Source organism: Zalophus californianus, chromosome 4 (assembly GCF_009762305.2).
Source record: "Zalophus californianus isolate mZalCal1 chromosome 4, mZalCal1.pri.v2, whole genome shotgun sequence".
NCBI classification, from domain to species: domain Eukaryota; kingdom Metazoa; phylum Chordata; class Mammalia; order Carnivora; family Otariidae; genus Zalophus; species Zalophus californianus.
Window position 1 is genome coordinate 9669774 of NC_045598.1, and position 21277 is coordinate 9691050.

General features: G+C 46.3%; 1 protein-coding gene across 4 annotated transcripts in view; it reads left to right on the plus strand.

The window, feature by feature from the left end:
* Positions 1 to 1867: 1867 nt before the first annotated feature.
* Positions 1868 to 21277, plus strand: part of PDPN (podoplanin) — a 31372-nt gene continuing 11962 nt past the window's right edge. Inside the window, exon 1 of one of the 4 annotated variants that reach the window (XM_027576706.2) lies at positions 1868 to 2195. In XM_027576706.2, coding sequence (XP_027432507.1) covers positions 1907 to 2195 — 289 coding nt within the window. In that variant the 5' untranslated portion in view covers positions 1868 to 1906. The remainder of the gene's footprint in view (positions 2196 to 21277) is intronic. The other 3 variants (XM_027576715.2, XM_027576686.2, XM_027576696.2) reach the window with 3 other exon arrangements.

Below are 21277 nucleotides of genomic sequence, written 5' to 3' on the forward strand. Positions count from 1 at the left end.
GCGTATCCTTGAGTAACAACCTAGCCCCAAGCACCACTCCAAATTAGCTGATTTTAACCTGTTCTCTCCCACTCAGGCTTCATTTCATCCCTGTTTCCAAATGAAGATGGTCTTTTTCTTTCTTTTATTCAATATATATATATATTTTTTTACTTTAGAGTTGATTTGCATCTTTTCTCCATCTAACAGTCTGGACAGATGATACATGTATCATTCAGTCTATAAACAAACATTCCTGATAATGCAGTAATAATAAGCTACTAAAAGGTGGGGGAGGCAGTCTGATTATCTTCTCTCTCTTTCTTATCTTTACACTTCTAACCCCTTGACCCTAGGGTCCCTTTCCTCTCTTTAGGTCAGGTATCAACTCCTATCTTGTAGCCCCAGGATAAGACATTGTCCAGATCTTTAAGAAATGAGGAATCTCCCCACCCCAGACCCACAGAAGCCCACCTGCATTTAACCACACTGCAGTGTTTCACACACTGTTTGAGAACTGAAGCCAGAGGACATGGTTTATTAAATAGCCCTGTGGACAAGTTCTCCTGCAACAGTGGCTTAATATGTAAATTTCCACAGGGCCTGATTTAAGGAGTTGGGGGTGGAGCCCAGGAATCTGAGCTTTTAAAGCAACCAACCCCTTGTGATTCTAATGACAAAATAGATTCAGAATCAGGGTCTGGGATGAGGATCTGAAAATAACCAATTTTCATGCCAGTCAGGAGCTTTGGGGCATCTGCAGTTTCTTTCTGTTGAATGGTATTTGTGGCATCTGGGAAGAGGCAGAGGCCATGTCCCCATCTCCTCTTCTTAAAAATTTTCTCTTTGCGGCACCTGGGTTAAGTGTCTGCCTTCGGTTCAGGTTATGATCCGGATCTCCTGGGATCAAGCACCCCACCATCGGGCTCCCTGCTCAGCGGGGAGCCTGCTTCTCCCTCTCCCTCTCCTTCTGCTGCTCCCCCTACTTGTGCGCTCTCGTTCTCTGTCAAAAAAATATATAAAATCTTTAAAAAAAATTTTTCTTTTTAAGAAAATTCCAACAGTTCAGAAGGTAAGTAAAAAAAACCACAAGTTTGCCTGTTGCTAACACCCAGTACCTGAGATCAGGGCAAGATTGCTTAAACCAGTAAAGCGGGGATTATGGGGCCACATTCCAGGATTAAAAGGGATGAGAGCCCCTAAAGTGAACATAGGTTTGGTGACGGGAGAGTGCGGGGTGTCCCTGGATATTCCTGGGCTACAGCACCTCACTGGGCGCTGCCATCCGTCTGTTCGTCCATCCAGCACCACAGCACTGCATCCAAAGTGAGGAGAAGCAGATCTCCAACGGCCTTTTTTTCTAAAACTGCCAGAACCAGGGAGTCCTCCAGACTACCCTCCCCCGCCCCCGAGCTCTCTAGGCACGCCCCCCTCCGGAGCCCGCATGCAGGGGTCCTCCAGACAAGGGAACAATTTACCAGCCCCATCCGCCCCTGGCCCACCCAGATGAGGACGGCCACTTTAAAAAAAAAAAAGACATCAAATTCAATATTTACAAAAATAATCCCAGGCTCAGTTCTAAAATGACTGGCTACAGAAGGAAGCGTTTACTTCTAACAGAAAAATAAATAAAATAAAATAAAATAGGCGTGTGCCTTACCCTTTAAAAAAACCCAGAATCATAAGGTAAAATACTTTAAAAAAAAAATAAATTGCTCACTGCACGCTCCCCCTTCCCCTCCTATTGGGGCTCAGGGCTCTCCAGACGTCCCCTGGGCAGCCCTGCAGCTGTGGCCCTGTAACTTTAAACCTGGCCTGAGGTCATCGTTTTAGCGCTAGCCAAACAGAGGCAGAGGGCGGTCCTAGTGAACCCCGGACTGAGACCACCTTAGGACCAGCGGCTCCCCGCCCTCATCGGGAGAGATAAATGCTGACTCGCAAAGTTTCCTACTGCAAAGTTTGCTCCTCAGCCTCCGCGGGAGAAGGAAGCTTGGGGATCTCTCCTACGCTGGGGCTTTTTTGCTCCCTGAATTCCAGCCCCTGTTCTCCGGCTCCACTGGGCAAGGTCCTCTGGCTGCAGAGCCTTTTCATCTTCCCCCAGCACAGAAACCAGTTGCTAGGCCCCAAAGAAAACAAGTCAACCGAGAAGATGTGGAAGGTGCCAGTTCTGCTCTTGGTTTTGGGAAGCGCGTGGCTCTGGGACCCGGCAGAAGGAGGTAAGACCCAGCAGAATGGCCGCCTGCCACCACTGCTGGTGAGGACTAGCGAGCTCAGACTTGCTGGAATGCCTGGGCCTGGTATTTGAAGTTGCCCGGGAGAGCCGAGGGGAGCTGGGCGTGTGTGCAAGCCCGCGAGTCCGGAGGACCCGGAGAGAGAGAGACAGTGGCTTAGCTATTGTTGGGTCCCAAAGCAATGGCTGAGCAGGGTGGGAGGAGGAGCCCCCCCATCGGATCCACAGGCAGCAAAGGTGGGGAGCAGAGGGGGCCTCCCTCTGGGGCAGCCCACCTCCTGCAACCCTCTGCTCAGCTCATGAGAGAGAGGGTAGAAGGATAGAAGCAAGGAGTCTTCCACTGGCTGGACTGGGCTTTCCTATGGGGCTGTGTATCGGAGGAATGCAGATGGCCTCAGAAGAAGTTGGCCCCATATGGGGGGGGACATTCAGCAGTGCTGGGGTGGGGAGGACTCCCCTATGCAGCGACACCCTCAGCGCCCTATCAATGGGATGGTCTGGAAGAGGCCTCCGTTATCCTCCCTGGAGGCCTCCCTGCCCCTTTGCCCCTCTTGCCCCCTACCTCCCCTTCCCAATCTGCTTCCTTTTGCTGTCTGCTGTGCTGTGCCGTCAACATGTGATTTTTCTTGGCCTTTTATTTTTATCTGTTTCCCCAATAGAATATAAGCTCCCAAGAACCGAGCTCTGTCTTAGCCTTGATCCCCAGGGCCAAAAAAAAAATCCGGCGCGTAGTACTTGCTCACTAAATATGAATCGCAGGAACTGTAAGCCCACTAGTGATCTTTGGAGTTGGAGGTTGCTGAAAGGGAAACTCCTGCATTTTCCAAATTGAGGATAGAGGTGGGTCGAGTACCAGAAAAATCCTCCTTGGAGGGAGTGATTTGCGGGAGGGGTAGACCTGACCCAGGCATTTATAATTCCATATGCAGACAATAATATCCAGCCCTGGGGAAAAATATACAGGGTGTACGAGTCTCTGCCCGGCTGTGGGCTTCAGAGGGACTTGAGCAACTATCTTTACAGGGCCATGGGCTATTCGTGGCAGTCCTATCTTTGGAACTTCTCTTTCCACTGGAATCCACACAGCTCTGCACTTCACTTACATTTCCCTTTTGGTGAGACAGTATGCAGATGACACCATTCTGTGCTGCCCAGGGCAAGGTGTGGGAGACCCCAAACGGAGCCACATCCCAGTTCAGCTAAGGAAAGGCAGAAGGAGCTGGGCAGCATCCTCTGTTTCCTCCTCAGAAAGGGTTGGCTGTAATTACCTTTAAGCCAAAGTTTTTGAAAGTCAGAGGTACCTTAAACCGAGTGGTTGGCGGGAGGGCTGAAACTGACTTAAGCATCTATAAATCTGGTCTGGGAAAAAAAAAAATCACCAGCCACTAGTTGGTACTAGAAACTGCCCTGCTAAAGAGAGAACCAGCCCCCCCTTCCCCAGCCCACCTTCCCAGACTGTGTGGGGGGCTGGCTGCGTGTGGATGCTGAGTTGTGGGGCTGCCGGCAAGCAGCTGAGGCCCAGGAAGGGTTTTATCTGAGGATAATGACTGAAGCGCAGGGAATATGGATGAATAACTTCATTGAGCTGAGCTATTGTGGCCTCTGAGGCTGGGGGTAATTATGGTGATGAATTTTATTATCCTTCTCACAGGATTCTGCTCCCCACTGGCTTTCCCTCATCTAGTGTATAATCTGGTTCAGTTTTGTAATCTGGTCCCGTGTGTCGTCTCTTTGGAACTGAGTGGATTCAAAGGAGCTCTGTTGTCCGCACATCTGGCATTTTCCTCAGTTGTCAGGCCCCGCCCTCACTCTGAACTTCCATCCAAAACACAGACTTCGGGGCCTGTCCGCTAGTTGGTTTGTTTTGTAAAATTCTTCATGGGGTCGCTTGCTGCAAACCCGCATGTGATTTTCCGGGACCAGTCCACCCAGGATTAATCATGCGGTGAACAAATTTCCCTGTGATTTCCCCGAAACTCTTGGCAGTCAGTTTTGGAGGCCCTGAGATTCTCAGGAGTTGCTAAGAGTTTTTGTTGCACCGAGCATTTGATAAACACCAGGTCCGTTAAGAGTCTTTGTGAGGGAGGTCTATCCATTACACTGGTGTATGAGATCCAAAATAGCATTTAACGGAGAAAAAGCACATTTTTAAGAAGTATCCAAGTGTGAGAAGGTGAAGTCGGGACATGGTGAATAAGGCAGAACACTGACTGAGCAGAGGGATGCAGCCCCTTCTCTTTCTCTGGCCTCTGACATGCGTGGTCCATGAATCACTCTAGACCAGAGAATTATAAAGACCCCAAACCTTGGCATGACGGTGAGTGGTCTGGCCAAGTAAGGAGGACACCCCTTGCTCCCATTTCCATCCCCACCACGTGCTATGAAGTCACAGTTCCCTCATTTAATCATTACAGCTCCTTAAATTATACATCATCTTCAGAATATGCCAGAACTGGGATTCAAAAAGTGGGTCTGACTAATTCCAAACCCCAAGCTCTTTTTAGTACATTACAAAGCCGCGTAAAAACTAAAGGTTGCACTTGAAATTAAAGGTCAATGTCACTTTAAGCTCCTTACACATGAACCCCAAATTTTGGGGCGCCTGGGTGGCTCAATCAGTTGAGCATCTGTCTTCAGCTCGGTTTGTGAGCTCAGGGTCCTGGGTTTGAGCCCCGCGTCAGGCTCCCTGCTTGGCAAGGAGGCTGCTCTCCCTCTCCTCCCCGCTTGTTCTCTCTCTCTCTCTCTCTCTCTCTATCTCTGTCTCTCTCTCCCTCAAATAAATGAATAAAGTCTTTAAAAATATATTTTAAAGGTATAAAGAGTCGTTGTTATATACCTGCCATAATTTCCTATAAGAATGAAGATGTCACAGTACATTAAAATAGGATTCATTAATTCATTCCCCAAATGGCACCTCCTGAATGCTTGGTACAGAGCCAGGTGCTGGATTTGAGCTGTGTGCACTTTGGAGAGAGGCACGCCTAATTTACAAAGCATTCCCCAGAGTCTTCGCCAGCGGAGCAACGGACCTGTGCTTTAAATTCCATTGGCTTATCTGAATATTTGTCATATTTCTGGCTCTAAGAACAGGCATGCCAGGTTACAACTTGTGGAAACGGTTCAGGAGAGGACATAGAGAGACAGAAGACTCAGATACCTAGCAGTACCCTGGTGGAATTCATGGGAGCAATCTCAGTAAGATCCTGCAAGGCTCTCCAAGGAAGCCATGCCATTCCTGCCCCCCTGAAAACCCCTCAAGGAAATTATCCAGCAGGAGCGATTTGTTGGAAGAGAATCAAATGATTGGGGGGACGGGGTGGGGAGCACTTCCGTAGCCAAGTCAGCAGTTACGGAGGTAAGTCTTAGGATTCCCAGAGGGGTGGGCAAGAAATAAAGCAGCTCTGGATTGAAATTTTGAATCCTTTCCTTGTCGATTTCTTCAAACTTTTTGGGAAAGGAAAGAGATCAGGCATTTCTTCGAGGGCTATGAGATGGAGTCGGGTTAGGGAACAACGGGAGTTCTGCCAACTTCATCCAGGTGGGGAAAACAAGGCGGCTGCTTCTGTCCTTGCTGCACGCCAGAGCCCACCAGCCTTTGGGTTCCGGCCAGCCGGCCAGGCCAAGGCAAGCATTCCCTTGAGCTTCAAAGATAGGGGTGAGCGGGCTCTCCCTTCTTTTTGTCTAGCGAGTGCCTTTGCCAGGGGAACCGCTCAGAGGAGGTGGGTTTGTCCTTTGAGGGGAATCTCACTAAGTCTAGAGGGAAACCTACAGACCTGACCACCTCATTAGTTGTCCGAGGAGCTGCAAACTAAAATTGTTTAGGGCAATGCTCAATTTCATGCAGGGAGAAAAAACAAAACAAAACAAAAATCAACAAACCTATCAAAGGATAATCACCTTTCCAGAGGAAGATGGGCTCTCTTCCACCTCTATCCAGGGGGAGAGAGTTACCAGTGCCCCAGACAGTGGAGAGAGTATCTCTGCGCACATGGCGTCAGAATTGACATTGTTAATGTTTGCAGCATGCAGGGGGATGTCAGTTACATAGAATACAGATGAGAAGCAGGGAAGGGGTGCCAGAAGATAAGTAAACACATTATTGATGAGCATGGAGTATTTCCTGCAATTCATTACAATGTCTCCATCCGAAAGAATAAAACACAGCTGACATAAAAAGCTGTTATCCAATGAATAGTATCCTGCCAATGAATAGTATCCTGCCCGAGGAAGAAAAGTGTCAGTTTGCCTAGAATCTAGAAAGGGAGAGAAAAGGGATGAGAATTTGACGACGGTAAACCTGCCCTGCCCAAGGAAGTCATTTATTTAGCAAGTACATTCTGAATGACTGCTTTGTGAGTCAGGCAAGGCACACGTTATCCCAGCTTACAGCTAGTATGCAGGATGTCCTATAGGGTGGCCTTGGGTGTTCTGATCTCAGTTACAGTGACTGTTCTATGATGAATCAGGGACCCCTGTTCCATCACAGTCTGGAAATGTATTCCACCCAAGAGCCCCACCCTTTGCCTTTGTTGTAGGTACACCAGGTATTTCACTCTTGCGAAGGGTGCATAGCAAATGTGTACAGCATTGGAAAACCGTCTCCCGATGTAAATAAACTATTTGGTTTCCTGGCCTCTTGTAAGTCTGGCTAATGTGAAACAGTATCATCTGAGCCGGATCACCCCATAATGAGATTAAATTTCTGACTCTATAAAGCTAAGGGAACTAGATTCTGCATGGGTGGTGTGAATAGTGGTAACTATATAATAACATCTACTGGATGCTTAGCACATTTCAAGCACTTTACAAGCCCTAGCTCATTCAATCTGTGCAACAGACCTACAAGGTAGGAATTATTTGTATCTTATACATAGTGAAGAGGCTCAGAGAGGTTCAATAACTTAAACACGCAGACGCAGGTAGTAAACAGCAATGGTGAGACTCTTGAATCCAGGCAGCCCAACCCCAGAGCCCACGCTCCTAACCACTCAGCACGACAGCCACCTCTGCGTGGGGTCAAGGCTTCCAAGGACACCCAGAAAAGTCAGCCTGTTGATTTCTTCAAGTACCTCTTATAGCAGCAACACCACTTGTTTGTTAGATGCGCATTTCAGATTGAAGAATGAGGTTGGAACTAGGACGTGGTCCTGCCCTCTTAAGCATTTACGGGGCATACATGTTATTAAGAACTTTAAGAGTTAGGGAAGAAGCATAAAGTGGGATCACAGCTCACAGAGAGAGGGAAGACAGGTGTGTGTGGTGTAAATGTAAGAAGAACATACAAGACAACATAAAATGGCATGTCCTGAGCAACAAACACCATTATCAGCCGCTCAGACTTTGGAGATGAGATTCTTTGGCCATTGATAGCTGGAAAAAAAAGCTTAGGGGGGCAGATGGGGCTTGATCTTGGCTGTGAAAAATGGTAGGATTGGTTGGGCAAGGTGGCAGGGAAGGGCAATCCAGGCAGGAGAGATTGCTTGAGCAAATGCACGGAAGTTAGAACAATCTGGAGTTTGTATGGGAAGATTCATGAAGGCTCGCTGGTGTTGGAGTGGGGGTAAATTCAGGGAAAGGATGAGTCCCTACTAAGTGGCAGAGCTGAACCTTTTTCTGTAGGCAATAGGCAATGGTAGCCAATGAGAGTAAGGTGAGCCATGAATAGCAGTTGTCAGGAAAAAAAAAATGATAACAAGAACCATATGGGATGGAATCTAGTTTATGGGACCACTGGGGTGGGAGTCATGAGACGAGAGACTAAGTGTGGTGACCACAGAATGGAGAATGAGATCAGATTTGGGGAATAGGAGCCAGCATGACTTACAGCTCAGAATTTCCTGATTTCTTATTCTTACCTTATTTCCTGAGTTCCTACTATTCGCCTCTTACAACAACATAACATTATTAAAATTTTTTGAGAGTTAATTTGCAGATCATGAAATTAATCCTTTGAAATTGAATAGTCGGGGATACCGGGCTGGTTCTCTCAGAAGAACACATGACTCTTGATCTCGGGGTTGTGAGTTTGAGCCCCACATTGGGTGTAAGAATGACTTAAAAATGAAATCTTAAATGAAGAAATTGAATAGTTAAACCACTAGAAGTTGCTGCCATTTTCACTCTCCCCCCATTTCCTGGTGACCACCGATCTGCTTTTTGTGTCTATGGATTTGCCTGTTCCAGATATTTCATATAAATGGAATCAGACAATATGTGGCCTTCTGTGCCTGGGTTCTTTCATCCAGCATGATTTCAAGGTTCATTCCGGTGGTAGTGTGTGTGTGTCAGAATTTTATTAATTTTTAGTGGCCAAATAATACTCCATCTGTTATTTATCCATTCACCACCAATTGATGGACATTTGGCTTGCTTCTGCTCTGGGGCTATATGAATAATGTGGCAATGAACATTCGTGTGGCTATGAACAAATCTTTATGTGGATGTATGTCTTCATTTCTCTCAGGTATGTACCTAGGGGTATAATTGCCCGGTCATATGGTAACTCCATGTTTAACTTTTTGAGGAACTGCCAAACTACTGCATCATTTAACATTCCTACCAACGATGGAGAAGGGTTCCAATTTCTCCACATCCTTGCCAACACTTGTTATTTTTGTGTTGTTTTGTTTTGTTTCATTTTTTGATGGTAATAATCCTAATGGGTATGAAGTAGGATCTCACTGTGATTTTTTTTTTTTTTTTTTTTTTAGTATTTCCCTAAATGACTAATGATGCTCAGCATCTTTTCATGTACTTTTTGGCCATTTACATATCTTCTTTTTTTTTAGTATTTTATTTTTAAGTACTCTCTACACCCAATGTGGGGCTTGAACTCACAACCCCGAGATCAAGAGTCACACACTCCACCGATGGAGCCAGCCAGATGCCCCCGTATCTTCTTGGGAGCAATGTCTATTCAAATCTTTTTCCCATTTTAAAATTGTGTTGTCTTTTTGTTGTTGAATTCTTTATATATTCTGGATACCAAACCTTTATTAGACATAGGAATTGCAAATATCCTTCCCATTCAATTTCTTGATGGTGTCCATTGAAGCACAAATTTTAAAATTTTTGAAGTCCCTTATATCTATTTTTTTCTTTTATTGCCTGTATTGTTGGTGTCATATCTAAGAACCCATTGCCTCAGCCAAGGTCACACAAAGGTTTACTTTACAACCAAGAAAACAAAGGTTTACTCTTGTGTTTACTTCCAACAGTTGTGTAGTTTTATTATTTTTTAAAAGATTTTATTTATTTATTTGACAGAGAGAAAGAGTACAAGCAGGGGGAGTGGCAGAGGGAGAGGGAGAAGCAGGCTCTCCATTGAGCAGGGAGCCTGACACAGGGCTCCATCCCAGCTGGGATCATGACCCGAGCTGAAGGCAGACACTTAACCAACTGAACTGCCCAGGACCCCCAACAGTTCTGTAGTTTGGGATCTTACATTTAGGTCTTTGACTCATTGGGGGTTATTTCTTATATGTGATAGGAAGTAGAGGACCCATTCCATTCTGTTGCATGGGGCTCTCTGGATGTCCCAGAATCATTAGTTAGAAAGGTAATTCTTTCCCATCAAGTTATCTTGGCACCTTTGTCAAAAATCAGTTGCCCATAAATGGATGGGCTTATTTCTGGACCCTCAATTCTATTCCATTTTTCTATACATCTATCCCTATGCCAATGCCACACAGTCTTGATTACTGTAGTTTTGTCGTAAGTTTTGAAGTTGGGAAGTTTAAGTCCTCCTACTTTGTTCTTTTTCAAGATTACTTCGACTATTCTTATCACCGTATTTTAGTTATTTGTATACATCTCTTGCCCTCTCTTGCGGGTTAGAGAAGAGAGCAGGACCCATGTCTTACTCAGCACCTAAGAGAACACATGATCGGTACATTGTAAACATTTGTTAGGAGGAAGAGGGAGGAAACACAGTGATCCAAGCCTCTGGGGAGAAATGACAAAGAGGCAGGTGATAGAATTTTAAAAATCAGGTTTGGAGGGATGATAGGTTTGGAACCAATGTTATAAGGAAGAGTTCCAGTTTGTGCACTCTGTTTTAGACACAGGGACTTTGAGGTAATAATAGGACATCCAACTGGATGTATTTGATGGGTACTTGGAAAGATAATCAAAATGACATCAGAGGTACACCCTAGAGACACAGTTTGCTGCCTGAACTCCTCCCCATTCATCGGAACAAGGGGAGAAAGATGGCAAGAAGGCTCAGAAGAGATTGCCCCTATCTAAGAACAATTCTTTTTAAAAAATCTACCGAAGCACACTTCAAACTCCCCAACCAGGCTCAGGATCAAGGCCAAGGGCAGCTAATGGAAACACAGCCACATTCTGCACATTCCTGTAAGGCCTCATCCTCCTTGGTGCACAGCTGGACTGTCTGTGAGCTACATGGGTGGATGGTGAGGTCAGAGCCAAAGGGGCTTCTCTTTTCACTCTTGCAAAATCAGGGCCTGCTCAGCTGACAGCCCTGAGTGAATCAGGAGCTCAGTTTCCGAGCAGATGGTGAGTGTTTTCCCACTCTGCCACCCTGTTGAGATGCTCAGCTCCGAGCTGGACTTCTAAAACAGGTTTTAGTCATTTGATTTTTCAGGCACTGAGCAGTCCTCTCTATGAGGTGGGCTTTCCAACGGGCCACCGGACCCAGCCAGTTCCAGAGAAGTTATAACAGAGGTGTTGATTCCAGTTTACAAAGCTGAACTCATTTCCTCTTTTACTGAGAACATTCTGCTCTTGGTCAACAGAGAAAACCTCTCCCCAGGTTGAGTAATCTTGGTTGAGGTTGTAATCAACAGCCTCTAGTTTTAACACTTGAGTTCTGAGCCCCAGTCGTGTTTGGGGGTGAGCGGGTAAGTTGATCTGTGAAGGCTGAAAAGTGTGACTATTCGTGTATTCATTCATTCAGCTCTCAGAGGCCATGCCCAGTGGCTGGGCCATAAACTTATAGTGGAATGGGATGTTACTCCCAGGAAGCTTAGAGATGCTAGCAGAGAAAAAGCAGTCAGTGTTGGTGTTACCAAGCCTTGTTCTAGTTTAGAGGAATTACTTTCTCTTGGCACCCTGGGAAGGCTCTGAGGGAAGAAGCATCTCGCCTGGGCCAGGTAGATGAGTAGGTAGGGTTTAGATGGACAGTGAAGTTGGAAGGATGAAACTGCAGGTGCCCTTGGCATCCAAAAGCCCACAGAGCAGGTTTGGTGCCACCCGAGCCCTTGCCACGTGGAGTAGAGAGAATATGAGGGGAGCTGCAGAGAAACGACCATTATGTATGAAGCCTGCGTGACACAGTGGTTCGAGCGGGGTTTGGCGTCTAACAGATCCGATGTGTAATTCCTGCGTCACCACTGGCTAGCTACATGGGTGGTTTCCTCTCAGCCTCACCATCCTCAGCTTCAAAATGAGAATGACATTAGTTTGTAAGGCATTTGTAAAGATCAGGAGAGAGTACCTGGCACCATGTTTTGGACATTCTCCAATAAATTCAAAATAGCAGCCATTATTATAATACCTACCTCCTTAGAAAAGCAAACCGGTGCAGCCACTGTGGAAAACAGTGTGGAGGTTCCTCAAAAAATTAAAAATAGAACTACAGGGGCAGCTGGGTAGCTCAGTTGGTTAAGCGTCTTGACTCTTGACTTCTGCTCAGGTCCCCTGCCGGTGACTTGCTGGGAGGTTTTGCTAAGGACGTGAAAGCTGATCTCAGAGTCCTGAGATCAAGCCCCAAGTGGGGCTCTATGCTAGGCATGGAACCTGCTTGGGATTCCCTCTCTCCCTCTCCCTTACCCCTCCCCCTCCCTGCTTGCATTCTCTCTCTCTCAAAAAAAAAAAAAAAAAAAAAAAGAACTACCATATGACCCAGGAATTCCACAACTGGGTGTTTATCCAAAGAAAATGAAAACGCTAATTTGAAAAGATATATGCTGTTTACTGCAGCATCATTTACAACAGCCAAGATACGGATGCGACCCGAGTGTCCATCCATAGATGAATGGAGAGAGAAGATGTGGTAGGTATAGACAATGGAATATTACTCAGCCAGAAAAAGAATGAAACCTTGCCATTTGCAACCACATGGAGCCAGAGAGTATAATGCTAAGTAAAATAAGTCAGAGAAAGACAAATACTATATGATTTCACTCCTATGTGGAATTTAAGAAACAAAAAAGAAAAAAAGAGAGAAACCAAAAAAACAGACTCCTAACTATAGAGAACAAATGGGTGGTTGCCAGAGGGAAGGTGGGTGTGGGGGGATGGGGAAATAGGTGAAGTGGATTAAGGGTGTCCTTATTGTGATAAGCACTGATGTGACTAATGTGTGGAATTATGAATCACTACATTGTACACCTAAATCTAATGTAGCACTGTATGTTAATTATACTGGACTTTAAAATAAAATAAAATACCTACTTGTTGGATGGTCATGGAAAATAACCTTGAAGATTTGTGTAGTAGGCACAGTGGGCCTCAGCTGATTCTCCCCCGTCAGGGGAGGAAGGATGCAGGTGGCTGGGAAGTCTGGTGTCCTGTCTAAAGGACCGCATGTCCTGGTCCCTCCACCTGCCAATGACTTGCTGGGAGGTCTTGCTAGGGACATGAACACTGAGTCCCCAGCCACACGGGCCCCTCTCCTTTCTCGACTGCTCGTGTTCAGCTGCAGAGACCTTCAGAATGCTGCCTCTTTGGGGCATTGTGCATAATGCCCCCTCTCGGAAGTCAGGGAACACTGCTCCAAATCTTAATGTGTGGCATTTCTTCTGATTTCTCCAGAGGAACTGGTGACGCTTGTCTGATCTCAGCCTTGACACGTCTCTCTTGAATTTCTCGAGGGAGGCACATGTCCCTGGTGCTGACAGTGGGTGATCACAGCTCGGCCTTGGCTGGGCCTGCAGGGGCTGCCAAGATGGGACACAGCGAGTGGACAGGCTTCTGCTCACAACACATTGGATGGCAGAGCCACAGAGCTCATCCTCAGAGGTGGATTGTCCTATTCTCAGCCATGTTCAGGGGAAGCTATTTAACAACTCTTGAGTGAAGCTCAGCGGACAGTAGCAAGAATATCATAACATAAGGGTTAATTCAAAAGAAATGTCCTACTTGGGCGTCGGTGTGTTCTTTTAGTCAGTCGTTCAAAAAACATCTGCTGAATACTTACCGTGGTGCCAAGCACTGGGAATATGGGGCAGTGTGGGCTTTGTGGCGGGGGGCGGGGGGTAGCACTGTGCATCCTGGAGGAAAATTATGGATACCGTGGGATACTGAGTGGCTGGGTCAAGCCTTCAAGGAGCCGCTTCAATTTTCCATGGCCGCACTTTCAGTCTGGTAAGCAGTTTACCAGGAGCCACGGAAAGGGTGGGAATAGAGAGGAATCCACTGGCCACATCAGTGACTATACTGACCCCAGCCCAGCATCTGCCAGGAGCTGAAGGCTGGCATACAGCTCTGGGTCAGCAAGTGGTTTTCGATATTCCAAGGAAAGGCTCCTTCACAAGGTCAGAGGATGGGCCAGCCCCACAGGACGAGAGGATTGATTCCAAAGAGGTGGTAAATGAAAGCAAAGTCCTAACACCTTTCTTCTGGTTGCAGAAGCAGTAACTAAGGGAGCAGCATCAAACAGCGAAATTTAGGCCATTTGAATTGAGATGAAGGACCCTATGAAGATATGAGTATCAACGTGGGTGGTCTGCAGGGCGCTAGGTAATGTTGGAGGTTGGCACCTTTCCACAGCTCTAGGTGTGTTTATTTTCAGGCTTCTGAGCGCAGTATTGAGACATGGGGTGATAGGCACAAGCCTGCGTCTGGGCAAAGGAATAAAAGCAGGCATTTTTTGCTTATGTTTTCCAAATAGATGTTTTGACCTCTCTCCAAAAACATTGCTTCATCCCAAATGTAATTGGGAAGTGAGGGGCGTGGAAATGCTAGGATTCATTATTTATTAATTATCCGACAGTTACTCCTACAGGGGAAAACCAGAACTTCCTAGGATGTCGTAAGAAAAAAAAAAAAAAAAAAAGAGCATTCTCTTTCTCAGCGGCCACAAAACCCATCCCACAGCCACGTAGTCATTCATCTTCAAAGCTTGTTTGTGCAGTGAGATGCTGGAGCAGCTCAAGATGCTAGGAAACCTCAGGCAACACGAAAGATTGCCTCAATCTGTTGGCTGACGCTGCAGGTTTTCTTTGAAAACCCCGAGGATAGCTCAGCTTGTGACTTCTTTATTTTTAAAATCAGCTTTCATAAGATGAAAGCAGAGAGGGAGGCAAACCCTAAGAGACTCTTAACTCTATAGGAAACAAACTGAGGGTTGCTGGAGGGGAGGGGGTAACTGGGAGATGGGCAGTGAGGAGGGCACGTGATGTCAGGAGCGTGGGGTGTTACACGCGACTGATGAACCACTAAACTCTACCCCTGAAACTAATGATACCCTGTATGTTAATTAATTGATTTTAAATTTAAAAAAATGTTAAAGTATAGCTAAAAAAATAAAAGTATTGTTAAAAGGGCATTATCTGAAAAATTACAGTTAATTTAGAAATAAATATCTAAAAAGAAAAGAGAAAAAAAAAATCAACGTTCCTGTTTTAAGATAAAATGCTATGGAAGCTGCTTCTCCGGCTGTCTGATTTTTGAGGCTTCAAGTCAGCAGAAAGAGGACTGCGGGGAGCTTCTCCCTCATGTGGACATGGAAGCAGCAGAGGCTCTTAAACTTAGGGAGAGGACTTTTGTGGCTCTCTTGATAAAACAAGGGGGAAGTCCAGTAAAGGACTCAGCGTCATATACTCAGTACATCCATTCATACCCTGAATGTTGTTTCTCCACGGAGCTGTAACAGGTGGGAAGATGAATTCTTGGCTCCAAGGTTTGGTATTTATTTCTGACTGTTGGTGGGTGAGGACTCTAGTAGACATATCCCGGTCATTACCTGTCTGGGTTTTTTCCCTTGCCACCTCAGTGTCCTGGGGCAAGCATCAGCCACTCCTGCCGGGACAGTGGGATAGCCCGAGGGTCTCCCTGCTTCCTTCGGATCCCTGCACCACCCCCGATACACACACCCCATTCACATGGCACTCTGACTCAGGTGATGTCATCTCCTGCCTTCCCTTCGCACTCCAGTTGAAAGGAGAACCCCTCCAGACTGGCCCTCCACACCTCCTCTATTCGTTTCTTCCATCCAGCCCCACGGACCGCTCTGTTTCTTGAGTGTGCACTGCCCCAAACTCATTCTGGGCTTCCAGGTTAGACCATCTCTTCCCATCTGTAGTTCACTTGCTCATTCAACAGATACTTACTGAGTGTCTCCTGTGTGCCGGGTATTCTAGGCCAGGGGGGCATTGAGGTGGACAGCCTTTACGGAGTTTATGTTCTCGTGGGACAGCCAGGTCGTGAAGGTCCAGCATGCGTGGTTGAGTACTCTGGCATGTGTGTGAGGGTGTGGGGAGTGTGGGGGAAGGCCTCTCCGAGAAAGTGCCCTTTGAGGACAGATCTAAGGGGGTGAAAGAGTGCTATCTTGAGATTTTCCTTGTTTGCTTGTTATGAGTCCCCTCCCCGCCCCCACAACAGTACCCAAAATCATGAGAGATCTCACTTTGTTCAATTCTCCATCTCTAGTGCCCAGAATGGGGCCCAGTACTTAGTGGGTGAACAGGGAATATTTGGGGATATAGAGGTGGGCCTTGGGAAGGTTCCAGTGTTGACCGTTGCTGCTGCCTTAATTTCAGAGCAAGTAGGGCTGTTACACTGTTGTAAAGCAGGTCACACTTTAACCTGCCTCCTATAATCTACCACTTCAGAAAGCTTAGTCCTAGAAGGGACTCATTTGAGGAAACTGAGGTTCTGGTTCCTAAATAATGGAAGATTCTAACCAGATGGGATTTCATAAAAGGACGTATGATGCAAGAGGAAGCAGTTGCTTCTGACAACCAGGATTATAATTTATGGAAGGATGGGCGGGGGGGGGTGGGGCGTGGATGAAGAGGAAGGATGTCAGAACCCAGGGAGGGGCCAGGGGGCTTTCTGGCCCACGGTAGCACAAAGATGTCTTTTGTTGTGTTGCTGAGTACACGGATGAGCTGTTTAAAACACTTGGCTTTGTGTCCACTCACCGACCCGGTGAACTAGGCAAATCATTTAATTTCCAATGTTAGACAATTATTCTGACACTTGTTAAGACAGTTGGAAGAATTTATTCAAGGGCGCCTGGATGGCTCAGTTGGTTAAGCGACTGCCTTTGGCTCAGGTCATGATCCTGGAGTCCCGGAATCGAGTCCCACATGGGGCTCCCTGCTCAGCGGGGAGTCTGCTTCTCCCTCTGACCCTCTTCCCTCTTGTGCTCTCTATCTCTCATTCTCTCTCTCTCTCTCAAATAAATAAATAAAATCTTTAAAAAAAAAGAATTTATTCAAGACTACTGCAATAGGGGAGAGAGATAGGGGTTCAATTCTAAACACAGCAAAGATAGCTGGGGATTTATAACCAAGGAGCAGAGTATGGGGGGTGGGGAATGGAAAAGTATGGAGAGAACACGTCAAGGGTAGGGGGTGGTTCTTGCTAAACTGGCTCAACAGGATTCTTGCTAAAGGCAGGCCTACCACTTGGTCATCAAAGGTGGGGGATGGGGAACTTGGTCAGGCGGGAGCATTCTCTCTCAACTGACTTAGCGGGGTTCTTGCAGAAACCAGACCCTTGCGAGGATGGACAGAGAAGCCCAGCTAGAATTTGGTCAAGGAGAGATCTTTGTCGGCCTCACTTTCCTAATCTGATAAAGGGGACAGTGATGCCAGTGCAACCCACCCATGGGGCCATTTTGAAATGAAGTCAGTCAAAAGGTAATAAATAAACCCTATGTGGTGGGGGTGGGGGTGGGGGTGGGGGTGGGTGTTGTTATAAAGCTGGGCCTCCCACGTTAGGTAGAAGCTACAACTTGGAAAGACCTCGATGCACTTCTGTTCAAGTAACCTGCTCTCTTCGTCCTAGAAAGGGACTCATTTGAGGAAACTGAGATTCTGGTTCCTAAATAATGGAAGATTCTAACCAGATGGGATTTCATAAAAGGACGTATGATGCAAGAGGAAGCAGTTGCTTCCTACACCCCTACGTCCGTGCTACTTAATTCACTCGGCAGCGGGTAGTGGACTTGAAGAGGAAGGGGGAGTGGATGGTGAGGGGAGCACAGATTTAGGAGTGGGCTCTGGAAAGAATCGGCAGGCAGAGGATGGAATGGAAGTGAAGGCAGAAGGCAGTACGCGAGCCGTTTGACCTGGGTCTTGTGTTGAAAGTTCACTCCCATGACTGTGACATGGTATTGGAAAGAAGACATTTGTCTCAATGAGAGCTAGTTTTGAAGCAGCGGGGGAAAGAGGGTTTATTGGGACCAACTGGTCAATCTTTTGGGGGGAAATCAAATTATATCCCCATTTTGCATCACACTGCAAAAGAAACACAAGACAAATACAAGTATTCAGTGTAAGAACAAAACCATAAGGACAATCTAGGTGAATATTCACATCAGCTTGAGCAAGGGTTTGTACCTATGACATCAAAGGGAAAAACAAGCTTAATGTTTGATTAGCGAATGAGCTCAGGACTTCCAAAAGAAAGATGCAAATGCCAGCTCATCAAAAAAAAAAAAAAAAAAAAAGTGTTTGCGGCAGCTCTTACAAAGAATGCATTCCTAAGGTATAAAAAACACATACAAGGGCATCTGGGTGGCTCAGTTGGTTAAGCAACTGCCTTCGGCTCAGGTCATGATCCTGGAGTCCCTGGATCACATCGGGCTCCCTGCTCAGCGGGGAGTCTGCTTCTCCCTCTGACCCTCCCCACTCTCTTGTGCTCTGTCTCTCTCTCAAATAAATAAATAAATAAAATCTTAAAAAAAAACACATACAAAACTATAAAAAAGATGAATACCATAAGAGAAAAATGGTCACAGAAGAAGAAGAAGACATTTTTAATGGCCAAAAAATAAATGGAACAACTCATCACCATTTATCTGGAATGTAAATAAATCCAGAAGATTGCAAACCCTTATTTAAAACACTTTTATCAAGATCTTGGGACTATTACTATTACAGTCACAGTTCTAAATTCTAAAATATTTTAAAAGAAAGGGATCCCATAAAAATACATAAACTGGAATAATTTTAGAGAAATCAGTCTTCAGTGCGAAGAGGAAAGTGGTGCCCAGTTAGCACTTTCAAACCAATAAACATCTCTTCAGTTCTTGCTTGTTCTTAAACTTGAGAACCTGAAGGTAAAATTGATTTATCACATTTTCTCGTGGTTAATTATAAAGTTTGGCCTAGCTCTTGAAAGAATAACACCTACACACAAATTCCAAAGCAGATGGATGGGTTGCTACCTTATTTGGAAACTTCCAATGGTTCTGACCCCCACCCCTCCCCGCTGGGTAAGGCTGGGTGAGACAGGAAAAGGTGTTCCCGTGAGCATGAGGGTACTCGGGGCACAACGGACACTGTTATTGTAGGTTCATCGCTGTGCTTACATAAACAGCTGGGGGTATTGCCTGTGCACACACGTGTCTTCGGAGGAAAAAAGAATCGGAAGATGGAGGCATCCATACAGGATTTGAATTTCACCCGTCAAGGGAAAAGGGCGTTAATTGCTGGCTGGAGACTCAGGTTGCTGGGCTGGTAGGAACTCTTCACCCAGGAAAACCTTCCACCAAAATAATAAGAGGGACAATTGAAGATCTCTTGTTAGAGATCAACTTTCCCATGGAGCGAAAAGAATACCAGGGCAGTGAGACAAAAGCTATGCATCTTAATCATGAATGTCATTCATAAAACACCCTTTGTCTATTCAGGGTGATTTTAGTACTTGGCTCTGTGGGCCAAGTACAAGAAGGAATTTTTATCAAATTACGCTTTCAATGAGCTGAACTTTCTATGAAAGAATTCGAACCAACTTCATTCAGCACTTGATTTTTTCTTTTTAAAAAGCAAGGGTGTTTTCCTGCTCTCGGCCGCGCAGGCTCTTCCTTGTGTCCATAAAGGCATAGGAAGCTCTGCAGATGGAGCACGCCTGGCTGGGAGGGCCCCACCTGTCCCCCCCTTCGTCCCACAGGTGCCCCCCAACGCAGGGCGCGGGCTGGTGCTGTGCCTGCTGCTGCTGCTGCTGCTGCTGCTGCTAGGCTGGGGGCCCCAGCTCCAGTGACGCAGACGCTGCGGGGGCAGGGGTGGGGCTGCCCCCCCCCACCGCCACCCTGGAGGTGGCCTTGTTGGTTTTGTTGTCTTTTCAACTGTTTTCTGATGATCCCTTTTTTATATTTAAACTCTGAGTGCTGGGACACTACTGAGGTTTCATACTAGTTTTTTTCTTTTCCTTTTTGTAAGAGAAATGAATTCATTATACCTCTGGGGTGGTTACTGGTTAACTGCCCGTGGGCCTGCTCTCCTGGCCCCTACCCACCGTACCGGGGCCTGTCCCCGGAAGGTGGGGGTCCTGCGGGGTGGGGCGGGGGGAGTGCTGGCCACACCCCCAAGTCTGTGATGCCCGGGACAAAGAGAATCTGCTGGAAGAGATTCTGAGGGGTGAGGAGAGCTCAATAAAATGTTGGTTTCCAAAAAAAAAAAAAAAAAAGCAAGGGTGTTGTGTTTTGTAAAGTTGGAGGATGCCATATAATAAATGGTTTTGCTGAGCAGCCTCCAGAAAAGATTGCTAAAATTGATGATTTGTTAACCAAACCAGGAGGGAAAGAAAAGAAAATGGGATGTAGGTGTGTGTGTGTGTGTGTGTGTGTGTGTGTGTGTGTGTGTGTGTGTGTGTGTGTGTGTGTGTGTGTGTGTGTGTGTGTGTGTGTGTGTGTGTGTGTTTAATAAGGACTACTTGCCTGACAAAGGTATATTTCCCCCTTGTGATAAATACATTGAACATTTGCCTAACACCACAGTCATAAATCCTGATGGGAGCCCATCGCTGCCCACCCCCACCCCAGCCCCAGCGAGCCACCAGGAGGGGAGGCAAACTATTTGCATGCACTGAGGTATTCAGTTATTGCTAACTGGTGAAAGCCATTCCCGCCCCCCCCCCCCATGGAAAAAATAAATGCATATGTTTAGGGAGCTCATCCAAAGCCCTAGATCGGCAGCACTGGATTAGGACTCCAGATGCAAAGAGAAGGCTCACAGAACCAGTGAATTTACTCTTGAGACTTTCTCCCTCCATGCATCAGCAAAGAAGTTCTGATCAAATATTTATTAGCTGTGCCTTTGGCTGGGCTTTCTAAGCATAGAGAGAAATAAGGTATCTTAAGGCAAGGACTAGATTGCTGACTTGAGCACTGCCTGGATACAAACATCTACTCTTTAATTACACAAGGAAGTCTCCAAGCACCCCCTCCCTCTTGCTCCTGGGTTGTGCATGCTTGCTTAGTTTGCAACTCTGTTTAGCCATAGTTTCCAGAGCCACTCTGAGTATGGGGAGGGAGCCCGTGGCCAATGACTCTGATTTTTAACTCGTGAAAAGGGTTATTTGATGAGCTGAGATGATACCCTTGCTTGGTCGTGCTTCATTTTGGATCATCGCGACAGAGGTTCAAGAAAAGGCAACGGTTGCTATCTGTCCCGTTCCCCGCACAATTCCACCTTCGCGTGGAATTCAACTTGCTGTCTCCCTCCACCCATCTCCTGTCCCTCTGGAAACCTTCCTCATGGGTACAACAGGGTCATTCATTCAGTGTTAATGCAGAAAAGCCCCGGCCAGGGGCGCTGAGGTCCCTCATTGGCATAGCTCTCGGTGCACTAAGATTTCTGTCGGGTATCTTGGCACCGTTACTGACTCTCCCCCATGGGTAGTGACCTCAGAGCCCTCATCATTCAAGGAGACATCGGTCTCAAAATTAAATGGAAAGCAAGCTTGATTTTTAAAAGATGGGATCCGCTTTTGGACGTTCTGATTTGGTATGTTTAAGATAGAGCCTGCAAATTGGAATTTTTAGAAATCTTTCCAGGTGACTCTAATTTAGAATGTTTCCAGGTCTAAATGATATATATATTTTTAAAGATTTTATTTATTTATTTTTGTAAGAGAGAGAGTGAGCAT